The sequence below is a fragment of the Amaranthus tricolor genome, chromosome 6, assembly GCF_026212465.1.
Source record: "Amaranthus tricolor cultivar Red isolate AtriRed21 chromosome 6, ASM2621246v1, whole genome shotgun sequence".
Taxonomy (NCBI): Eukaryota; Viridiplantae; Streptophyta; class Magnoliopsida; order Caryophyllales; family Amaranthaceae; genus Amaranthus; species Amaranthus tricolor.
This window is the reverse complement of record NC_080052.1, coordinates 23,923,673-23,935,528: the sequence shown is the minus strand read 5'-3', so window position 1 is coordinate 23,935,528 and position 11,856 is coordinate 23,923,673. Positions and strand designations below refer to the sequence as shown.

The following is an 11,856-nucleotide window of genomic DNA, read 5'->3' as shown; positions in this document are numbered from 1 at the left end:
GCTAAGAATTTCTTATTTAGTAGTTCATAATAACGCTAATTGAACTCGATCCGCACGAAACCCGTTTAAAACTGTTTTCTAACATCCAGGTTTGACTCGGATTATAGTTGTCTCGTTTTTAAAAGGTCATCTTCACTTTTCGTACGACCCGAGTTATTCCGAGATGTTACAGAGATATTGAGGTTTAAAATTTCCTTTGAAAACTATGTAAAAAGCAAACAAGATGAATAAAAAAAAAGGAAAAGAGTAGTAAATATGACTTTTAGTTTGAATTCAATTTAAAAGTAGGATTAATTTTCAACAACTCTACTAACAAAAATCTTGTGTTCAAATCAACTAAATCCTAACTTTAAAATCCTAATGTATAGCCTATTCGCCCTTTAACAAACAATAATTACATCAAGTAAAAATTGAAATAAGTATTCATTCGATAATTTCCCTAGCTACTATCCGATTATCACCAAATCATCTCTTTTTCAGCTTATTCAATAATTAAAGTAATAGTAATAATTAAAAAAATATCAAAAAGCTTCGACCAAACACATTAAACATTCAACATAAACAACAAATAGCCATCACCCAAAAAAAAAAAGTCTAATTCCTCTTCCTTCATCATTCATCTCATACCAAACACACACTAATCAATCAATCAAGAGAAACAAAATTCAATCAAAACCAAATCAGAAAAATGGGGAAAAAAGCCGTTTTAATCGGAATCAATTATCCAGGAACAAAAGCAGAACTCAAAGGTTGCATCAATGATGTAAACAGAATGCACAGATGTTTACTAGAACTTTACGGCTTCGATGAGCAAGATATCACCATTTTAATCGATACTGATTCATCTTATACTCAACCAACCGGGAAAAACATCCGTCGGGCTCTACAAGATTTGGTGCGATCTGCCGAACCGGGAGACTTTTTGTTCGTTCATTATAGTGGTCATGGTACTCGTTTACCGGCTGAAACTGGTGAAGTTGATGATACTGGTTTTGATGAGTGTATTGTTCCTTGTGATATGAATCTTATTACTGGTAAGTAGTTATTCACTTTTTTTTTAAAGAATTTTGATTTGGGTTTTTTGATTTTTGATCTGGGTTTTTGTGGGAATTTGAATGTTTGTTGTTATGTTGACTTTTCTGGCCTGCTGCCTGCTGGATTTATGGGTTTTTTTTGGTTGTAATTTGATGAATATTTTAGTCTTGCACTGGATTTTAGATTAGAATTTTAGTGGGAATGTGTGAAAAGTGGCAAATATATAAAGGTTCTCTTTAGTTTGCTATTAGCCATTAGGAATTAGGATATGGAGAACTTTTCTCCAAACACTTGTGAGAGCATTTATTCCAACCAATTTGTTCAAAATGGCCTTTATGCCAAATTGATTTAGGATTCATCTAATTGGATTTTTATCAATTTGTTAATGAATTGAAATTCTTGGAGAACTATTATTGGATCCGTACTCGATTTAATTAAAATTTAAAAGTTTGTATTTATTTAATGACCGAGAAAGTACAAATACTATAATATTGAACTTTTAATCTATATTCATGGAATAAGCAATATCAACTAAAACAAATTAACCTAAAAACTTGTCCATTTTGAAAACTATATATTGTAATGTTTATAATTAAGAAAATCAATCTCAATGAGCATGTACATGTTTACTCTTATATTCCTATGTCATTCTTCGCTAGTATAAGTTAAAGTTTTTTAACTTTACAATGTTTTATTTTTCTATATATGTCTTATAAAGCTGTTTGTAGTTTTTCGATTAGCTAAATTTATGATTTGATTTTGTTATTTTAATGTTTGGCTTTTGATATTTAAGTCATTCAACCCTTTCTCGATTCTGATTAGACATGGTAGGCAAATAAAATTATACGCGTTTCACATTGTATCCATCCTAGTTGGCAGGTATGGGTATGAATTTGGTGGGTAGGTGGTGGGTATAAGATCTTACCCGCTTATGTCCACTCGACTTGCTTCATACCCTCTTGATCCATAACTACAATGTACATATATCAATTTTGTATATTTTTATCATAAATAATTATAAAAAATTAAGAATATTAATTTTATCTTATTACATAATATGATTTAAATAAAATTAGATATGCAATTAAATTTGTAAATTATTGCGATTGTATGGAACACATATAACACGGACATATAGTGAATGTGAGGCAGTTATAAGGTGAATATACCCATGATAGGTATATCTAGCTAGTTGGGTATAGTAGGTGAGAATGAGTTTGATGTAGACGTAGGTGGGTAGGCGCATCATGGGTGGTAGATAGATGATGGGTATGGATAATTGGATATGGGGGAGGGCATACCGCACCTGCCTAAGCATTTTTCCATCTCTAATTCTGATCATAACTTCTATAAGCCGGATATACTGCGTATGATTATGTTGATCTCAACAATTCTTTAGTTACTTGCTCAATGCCAATGTCACTTTGTGCAGATGAAGATTTCAAAGATTTGGTGTGCCAAGTACCAGATGGTTGTCGAATCACAATAGTCTCAGATTCATGCCACAGCGGAGGCCTAATTAGTGGGGCAAAAGAACAGATAGGAGAAAGCACACAATCCCATTCCAATCAAGACCATACTGGCTCCTCACACTTCAGTCTATCAGGCTTCTTAAAGAATGCAGTCAGGGAGACTGTCTCTGATGCATTACAGTCTCGCGGAATCCACCTCCCTCATCATCAAACCAGGAACTATGAGCCCGACTACAGGGTGATCGATGAGGACAGCTACGAAGGCCATAGAGGCTACGTGAAAAGTCGATCTCTCCCCCTTTCAACCCTTATCGACATGCTTAAAGAAAAGACCGGAAAAGATGACATTGATGTGGGGAAAATCCGACCTACTTTATTTGACGCGTTTGGGGAAGATGCTAGTCCAAAGGTGAAGAAGTTCATGAAAGTCATACTAAACAAACTTCATGGAGGAGAAGGGGGAACAGGCGAATTGCTAGCTGCTGTTGGGGGACTCGCAATGGAGTTTTTTAAGCAGAAGCTCGAGGAGAAGGATGAGGATTATGCAAAACCCGCTGTAGATGTTGAAGTGGGGAGCAAACAAGAAGTATATGCTGGTGCAAATAATCGGAATTTACCTAGACACGGTATACTTCTTAGTGGATGTCAGACTGATCAGACCTCTGCTGATGCTACTCCTTCTGGGAATTCTCGCGAGGCTTATGGAGCATTTAGCAATGCGATTCAGACGATATTACATGAATCCGATGGTGAAATTAGCAACCAAGAGATCGTGTTAAACGCTAGGAAGCTGCTTAAGCGTCAAGGGTTCACGCAACGACCTGGGCTGTACTGCTCGGATGACTATGTTGAAGTTCCTTTTGTGTGCTGAGTACATCTTGGAGCTGTCTACTTTTTCTGGTATGAGTTCATGCCATGTCAAACCATTATATTGAGTTTTTATGTACAAATATGATCATTTCTTGAAGGTCATGTGAACTTATATGAGGGTGATCGGGTGTAAACATTTCGAAGTGTTGCTTCAAAAGCATGTGTATTTATTGCTCATTATGCACAAGTATGGCGTCTTGATTTTAAGGTATGTATTCATGTGTTAACATATTCAAATTATATCTCAATTTTCAACCTCCTATCCGACTTACATGTATGATGGGTTTTTAGGGTGCCACCTTCAAGTTAAGAACTCTTGTTCGTTTTAGAAGAGAAATTAAAATCTCTTTGTTCACTTGGGGAAAGCTAGAATTTTTAATTTTTGAGGGCAAAATAGCCGATACACTAGTAAAATTTTAAAGTATGTAAAATAGGCAATACACTAACAACTAGAAATCCCAAGTGTTTTTAAATAGAAAATTTTATTAAGTTAGAAAACAAGTATGTTAAATTATTAGTTAAAAAGAATTATAATAAAATATAAAATTACTTGTATGAATATTAGTACTGCAAACTTTAAATGTTATTTTTACGATTTTAACTACTTATTAGTCACCATTGAATTACTTAATTTTATGATATTTAATCATCCTTTATGCAAAATAATATAAATTAGATAGGGCTCGAATTAAATATACAATATGATACATGTTTTGGACCATGGGTTCATGCCTTTTCCATCCCCCTAGTTAAGCTTCACCCATGTATTCACTTATTGTAAGTGTCTGGATCAGGGTCCTAAAAGCAGGATGTTAGCCAACACTATTATGACGTGACTGATGAGTACTTTTACGGACAAGATACGAAAGTTAACTCAAACTAGCTAAACACTATTCTTTGTATTTAATGCTCCTTGCACAACCAATGACAAGTTGTCATGCTCTTAGCTGACTTTACATAAAAAGCTAACGAAAATGTAGGTAATGGCAGAGGGAAGGGCGATGCCAACATTACTATTGGCCATCAGGGTTCATGAGCTCTAAAACCCATAACTTATTGCTCTCAATTATTCGCATAAAGTGATCTACATCCTCTCTTGTTAGCAAGGGCATTTATAATAGTCTCACTCCATAAAATAAACCTTAGTTAAGTTCCTCCAAGTTAAGGCCACTATGCACTTGAAATTGATATATTGGAATTTCTAAGTACTCTTCATATATACTCTTACGGACTTGGTTGAGCGTTAAATCAGATCCCTGGAGAACAACTTCAAACCCTACTGATGCTCTTTACTTGTGTAGATAAGGTCATTGGAGCAGTTTACTGCAAGTAGGGCTAGATTAGGGATGACAACGGATCATATATGGACCAAGTGCAAATAGACCAGAATCCAGATTTGTTTTACAGAAAGGATCTAAATTGTGGATCTAGGATCGAATCCATGTCTAAAACGAATCCAACTTATTTTACGGATATTTGATTGAATTTTGCTTACAATTTAGATATATATTGATTATTGATGATATTATATAAATAATTCAATGAAACAACATTGAAACTCCTTGTTTAATTTAACTTAACAGTAATAATAAAACAATAACAAAAATATACCACATTAGTTCATACTAACTTTATTATACCACTTATTAATTGGATCAGGGGTTCACACCTTTTCCAGCCCCTGGTGAAGGTTTGCTCTTATACTCATTTATTATATGTGTCTAGATCGGGATTTTAAAGGTAGGATCTTAATTCAATATTATATTGACGTGACTGATGAGTATTTTTATGGACAAGGTATAGAAGTTTCCTCAAAATGAATAAAAGTTATTTTTGTATTTAATATTCATGTGCATAACCAACGAGGAGTTATCACGCTCTAGAGAATAGTTGACTCTACACAAAAGGCTAACAAAAAGGCTAGTAACGACGAAGGGAATGACAACGACAACATTACTAACATTACTATTAGGATTCCTGAGCTCTAAGAAAATGATGAGATATCAATACTCTCATATACAACGCCTTCAATAAAACAAACATTACAAAAAAAAAAAACCAAACTTATTGCTCTCAATTATTCGCATTGAGTGATCTACATCCTCTCTTGTTAACAAGGACATTTATTAAAGTCTCACGCCACAAAACAAACTCTAGCCAAGTTCCTCCAAACTAAGGCCACTATGTACTTGAAATCGGGCTATTGAGCTTCCTAAGTACTCCTCTTATACTCTCACTAACTTGATTGAGCATCGGAGAAGGTCTCTGGAGAACAAACTTTAGGCCCTACTAATGCTTGTTAAATGTGAAGGGCTTAGATAGCAAATGCAAATCTCTTAATTAACAACTTTTTTATTTCATAAACAGACAACCTTAGAACTAAGCAAACTTAGGACTAAATTAATTGTATTCGATTCCAGACATGAACACTTATATAAATTGTAACTAAGAGTCTCGCAAAATATGTAAAAATAGTTAAAATCAATAGCGTAAAAGCAAAAAATAATTAAAAATAATAAACATAAAACATACACAACCTCTATTCTCTTTAGCCATGTTTCTATAGCTCATATATTTCCCTTTAGCACAATACAAATTACAACCAACTTATGATAAGTTAAAATAGTCGAAATCCAAAAACAAATAAAACACAACAATAAAAAAAACAATAGAGAAAAAAAAATTAAAATCTTACAACCAAAACCAATGAACCCAACTTTTGTGTAGTGAAAGCAAAGTCATACTAAAAAAGAAAACAAAAAAAAGGGTAATAATAAACCTTCAATAATTTAGAAATTTTCTAATACCAAAATAGCGTATCAAATTGTTTTGTTGAGAAAAAGAAATAAAGTCGAGAATGTTAATTTCTTTTTCTCATTAATAATAAAACCAGTTCTTAAATGATTAAATGACAGCAAATCACATGCAGTCACCCTTAGACTTGTGTCGGTAGCACCTCCTCCTGCCAGCTCACCTTCCTTTCACTTTCCTTTTCCACCTCTTTCTCAATTCTCCTTTAAAGTGTCAATTGTTAGCCGATACTCTCTGTCTGTATGATGATAAAACACTATTAACAAAAATGTTACATGATATATTCTCATGAATCAATTTAATTAAAAATTTAAATTTATAATTAAGATTTCAAAATATATTATTACTTTAATATATTTTCTTATTTAAAGAGCTTAAAGTAACCATTTCATTTTGAATGAGAAATGACTGAAAATCAAACTTATAACTTATTATCACTTTAGCTTTTGAGAAATTGAGCCCATATCAAATAACTAATTTAACCAAAATTTAAGTTGATAGTTAAAAACCAAAATATGTTATATACCCTAAAATAAATAAAATAAAAATAAAAATTATGACATTCTCAAGACGAGACATAGATTATTAAGCATTTTTATTCAACTTAATCACTAGCTAGATATATGTATATTTTATTTTTTTTAAATAAATTAATTACTATGAATTATATTTGATGAAATTATTATTACCGTGTTCATTTGGATCATTGATCTAATTTCGAATTTATGTCATGGATCAATTTAAAATCGAGTCTTGCGTCCATATTGATCTTTCATAATTTTAAATTTATTTAAAAAAAGGATCAAATCGAATTCGGTTATAAGATGTAGTAAATATCAAATTGTTGAATTTGGTTTAAACACCTCTAATTACTAAACATTACTTAGACTATGTAAGTAAAAAAAATCAATGATAAAAAATTAATTAAACAACTTTAGACATGGACATATAAGCAAAATTTCAATCAACATAAAAACTACTTATTTTCAAATATATCAACTTATTTTTCACCTTACTTGTTGTTTATCTTAGTTTCAAACTATATACTTACTTTTTTTTTCTTCTAACGTTAGACTTTTGCTTTATTTACAAATCACAAATTGTATGTTAATCTTATTTATTAAACATAATTTTAAAAAAATATAATTATGAGAGATCTTATTAAATACCATACATCACAACTTATACTCCTATTCTATTATTTTTAATAATTATATACAATTATAATTATTAACAAATTAATAAATACAATTAACTATACATAATAAACATATTTTAAAAGTGTTATTACATTCTTGTCAAAGTGTTACTCCAAAACACGTAACATACAAGAAGCTCGGCTAAGCTATTTACTCCAAAACAAGGCATCCCCCTTCACCATAAAACCTCACTTGTCTCACTCTCTCAGATCTTATCACTAAACCCACTCAAAATATGAAGAAAGAGGCAGGATTACCGGTTACCGGCGGAGTGATCGGAAATCCTGTCGGAAAATTCTTTCTATGTTTCGAAACCAAACCATTTCTAGCCACACTTCTAACACTCACTCTAGTCATGCTTGTATGGAACCTTCAACCTTACTACGACCACCTCCTTTCTCTCTCTTCTTCCTGCCATTGTTCTACTTCTTTGACAACCTCAAATCATCTTCTCAACACAACACTTCCCGCAAAACCAACCGCCTTACTTTCTCTCTCTACAATCCAACCCGACCCGCGGAAGCTCCCACCTAAAGACCCAAACAAACGCGAGTTCAAACCATACGGAAATGCCGCCGCACTTTTCGTTAAAATGGGTGCTTACCGTGGTGGGCCAGCTACATTCTCCGTCGTGGGCTTAGCGTCAAAGCCTATTCATGTATACGGTAACCCATGGTATAAATGTGAGTGGGTCCCACATAACACTTCGCAACCTCCAGTTCGTGCTAAAGCGTATAAAATTCTTCCAGATTGGGGTTATGGAAGAGTTTACACTGTTGTTGTAGTAAATTGTACTTTTCCGATGAACCCTAATTTGGATAATTCTGGTGGGAAGCTTGTATTATACGCTTATTATTCCCTTTCTCCTAAATACTTTGAGAAATTCACTGCGCTTGAAGAATCTCCAGGGTCTTACAACGGCGCCGTTTTTAATTCTCCGCCGAAGTATGATTACCTTTATTGTGGGTCGTCCCTTTATGGAAATTTGAGTGCATCGAGAATAAGAGAGTGGATGGCGTATCATGCGTGGTTTTTCGGAGAGAAGTCCCATTTTGTGTTTCATGATGCAGGGGGTGTTTCGGAGGAAGTTAGGAAAGTTCTAGAACCTTGGGTTAAAATAGGGAGAGTGACGATTCAGGACATTAGAGAACAAGAGAAGTTTGATGGGTATTACTATAATCAGTTTTTGATTGTGAATGATTGTTTACATAGATATAAATTTGATGCAAATTGGACCTTCTTTTTTGATGTTGATGAGTATATTTATATACCTCAAGGAAGGGATGGGTTGAAGAATGTTATGAAGGAATTTGAAGGTTTTACCCAATTTACTATTGAGCAAAATGCTATGAGTAGTGTTCTTTGCTTGAATGACTCTTCCCAAGACTATTCCAGGTACTATTCTCTGCTTATTTTTAATTCTATAATTTATAAAAGATTATGGTTTTGTTTTTTTGCTGGCTTCCATTGAAGTATGAATTAGAAGTAGTTTGTTTATAATTTTCTGGGTTTTTTTGCTGGTTTTGTTTGGTTTGTTATTAGTTTTTGTACTTCATGCCGTGCTATTGTCTTGCATTTTGGGGCGTTTTGTCTCTTTGCTGCTTTCTCTTAGCCGGATACACCAGTATGATGATGATTTGACGAATTTCCGGGTTGATTTGAGGTTTTGTTACTTTGTTAATTAGGGTGTATTCCGTTAATATGGAGTGAAAGTCATTCAAATTATTGTTTGATAGTATTAGTTTTATTACAAAACATTCTCTGTTGATAATTGATATAGAATGTTTGTAAAAGGGTCAAATTAAGAAATATCTAGGGAGATTGAGATGCAAGTGGGTGATTAATTAACAATATAAATATGCTTATCTTTGATCAGGACTAAGATTTGTAATTAAGTAAAGTTCATAAGCTAGACGGTGCATTTTTTAATTTATTGTTGATTTGGTTAAGCACAAATCTATGCCTAATTAATAATTCCTATAAACATTTTTTAATTTAATAATTGAGCAAAACATTCCAAGTAATGCAAGATTCGATGGTAGAGAAATTAGTGTGTTTGAGTTGTAGAACGGTCTGGTCCGGTCCAGTCTGGTGTTTTAACCGGTCTGGTTTGAAAAATTTCCAGACTGGAATTTGGTCTGACTTTTGTGTCAAACCAGACGACCAGGTGCAGCCCGACCATCACTACTCATCAAAATGAATTGAAATAGCCAGTTGGTCACAAAGTGCCTATGGATTGAGCCTCCGGTGAAGGGTATTGTGTTGTGTAATGGAGGCAAATCGTATTCTGCATCTCTACGAGAGGCTGCTTCCGGGAAATAGTCGGTGATAGACGTTAAATTACTAGTCCTTGTTTTGGTTTTCCATGTTCTGGTCTATATGATACATTGATGTTAGGCTAGGAAAGTTGTTCAATAGGAATAGTGAGAAATGAGAATCATAGTATAATGGAATATACAAAAAACTATCAACTTTTTTTTGTGGAAAGTGAGAAAAGGGCATCAAAATCAATTCATGGACATGTCTAGCTGCCAAGCACTCAAAATATTGTTAATGGGGTGGCTTGCATTGAAAGCATCATGGTGCTTTGCTTTTTCTTTTTTTTTGGAGGACATATTGGATCTAAATTGACCCTTTTCTTGAGCTGTGGATTTGGAGACATCTTGGGGGAAATTGGAGCAAATTGTTCATACATGTTCCTATAGAAGTAGTTGTATAGAGTGTTAAAAATCTCTGAAAGACTGAATTTCCATGTGGTTCTATTGAAGTTGCAATACTACTTTTCCTTTTTCCTTTGTTTCTTGGTTATAGAACCTTTTTTTAAGGTTCTTGGCCATAGAACTTGAGTACAAAATGAAAAGGGGAAAAAGGAAACTTAACTTTTTTTGTTTTACAAGAAAAAAAAAATTAAAGCTTTCCCAATCTGAAGAGTGGCGCTCTAAATGATGTTCAATTGAGAATAGGTGAAACTTTTTTTACTTTTACATTTAAAGTAAAGATAAGGTGAAAGAGGGTGGGGCTCTAAATGATGTTCAATTGAGAACAATTTAGAACTAATTATACAAAGTAATTTTATTGTGAACATAGGCATTATGCTTTTATTTTATTTTATTTTATTTTATTTATTTATTTTTTTTTTTTTTGCAATCAAACAAGCAACTGGGATTGTGGTCACAATCAATTCCGTATGCTACTAAGTGAATGGTTTGAACTTGAGAAGTTTAGATAACGATTTAGGTGCTCGGTTTACTATGCTTGGAATTTTCAACAACATTTCGTTATCCCAACGCCATTAAGTGTCTCTCACTGTTGCAATTACTCTGTGCAGCTTAACATAAAATAAAAAGTGTACATGAATTCATTGTTTGTTTTGGGTTCTATCAAAATATGTCCATTTTTATGTGGTTAGCCTTTTGCTGGATAGTTGATTATTTTATTTGTTAAGAAGTTGTAGGACCCTCGGTGTTGATATTAATCCCGTTGTGCATTTGTCTCTATGTTCTCTTTGTATTGATTTTTTAATTATATGTCCGATGCCCATACCTTTACCCCATCTCTATGACTTTTATATCCTGGAAACTCTTCAATTAAGGCACTTGATTTGCTCAAACATCAATTATTATACTTCTATTTACTCCTACCATTAAATTTTTATTCAGGCAATGGGGCTTTGAGAAGCTACTATTCAGGGACTGGAGGACCAAAATCCGAAGAGATAGAAAATATGCAATCCAAGCCAGGAACGCATTCGCCACTGGAGTTCACATGTCCGAGAACATCGTAGGGAAAACCTTACACCATACAGAAAGTAAAATCCGGTACTATCACTACCACAACACCATCCAAGTCCTAGAGGAGCCCTGTCGAGTATTCCTCCCACCTTCGGCAAAGAAAAAGATCACGGTCAATGACAAACTCCCATACGTATACGACGACAATATGAAGAAACTCGTCAACACTATCAAGCAATTTGAGCGTGAAACCCTTGGAACTTACTTACAGCTTCCCTCATAATCAGGACATTACCCAAGTCTAGCCATTATTTGTGGGGGGGGGGGGGGGGGGGGGGGGAGGGGCCACACGACTCCTGAGGACGAGGATGGGTTAACGGCAAAAAATTTAAAGCTGCTAAATGTGACCCATGCTAATCGTGATATATGGAGACAAATGAAAGGGGGTTGATTTGATATTGACTATAGCTGATTATAATTCATGGTGATGGTTTGGTGGTAAACAAGTTCAAGATTTATTTATGATTCGGGGGACCATGCATTTAGGCGTCCATATTATTAGGTTTTACTGTAAAGATAAGTTGTCTTTTTTATCTTTTATTTGTTCATTCTTTTTGTGTTAAGTTATATAGTGGGTTAATGTGTTGGTTGTACTATTACTTCCTATAGCAAAAGAAAGATAATATTTTGTAAAAAAACGTTTTATTGCTCTATTTATCGAATAATAAAACTATTATG

At 33.6% G+C, this 11,856-nt stretch overlaps 2 protein-coding genes across 2 annotated transcripts; both read left to right on the top strand.

Annotated features, from left to right (window-relative positions):
- Positions 1–494: 494 nt before the first annotated feature.
- Positions 495–3,648, top strand: LOC130815312 (metacaspase-5-like). The gene is made up of 2 exons (XM_057681731.1): positions 495–1,034; positions 2,468–3,648. The coding sequence occupies exons 1-2, from the start codon at positions 689–691 to the stop codon at positions 3,376–3,378; spliced, it is 1,257 nt and encodes a 418-aa protein (XP_057537714.1). The 5' UTR covers positions 495–688; the 3' UTR covers positions 3,379–3,648.
- A 3,838-nt stretch (positions 3,649–7,486) lies between these two features.
- Positions 7,487–11,856, top strand: LOC130815288 (galactan beta-1,4-galactosyltransferase GALS1). Its single transcript, XM_057681704.1, has 2 exons — positions 7,487–8,782; positions 11,047–11,856. The coding sequence occupies exons 1-2, from the start codon at positions 7,623–7,625 to the stop codon at positions 11,399–11,401; spliced, it is 1,515 nt and encodes a 504-aa protein (XP_057537687.1). The 5' UTR covers positions 7,487–7,622; the 3' UTR covers positions 11,402–11,856.

Excerpts from the sequence above, each read along its gene's own strand:
- LOC130815288 (XM_057681704.1), top strand. The coding sequence starts at position 7,623 with ATGAAGAAAGAGGCAGGATTACCGGTTACCGGCGGAGTGATCGGAAAT. Across the intron at positions 8,783-11,046 it reads TCTTCCCAAGACTATTCCAG|GCAATGGGGCTTTGAGAAGC; the intron begins GTACTATTCTCT and ends ATTTTTATTCAG.
- LOC130815312 (XM_057681731.1), top strand. The coding sequence starts at position 689 with ATGGGGAAAAAAGCCGTTTTAATCGGAATCAATTATCCAGGAACAAAA. Across the intron at positions 1,035-2,467 it reads TGATATGAATCTTATTACTG|ATGAAGATTTCAAAGATTTG; the intron begins GTAAGTAGTTAT and ends CACTTTGTGCAG.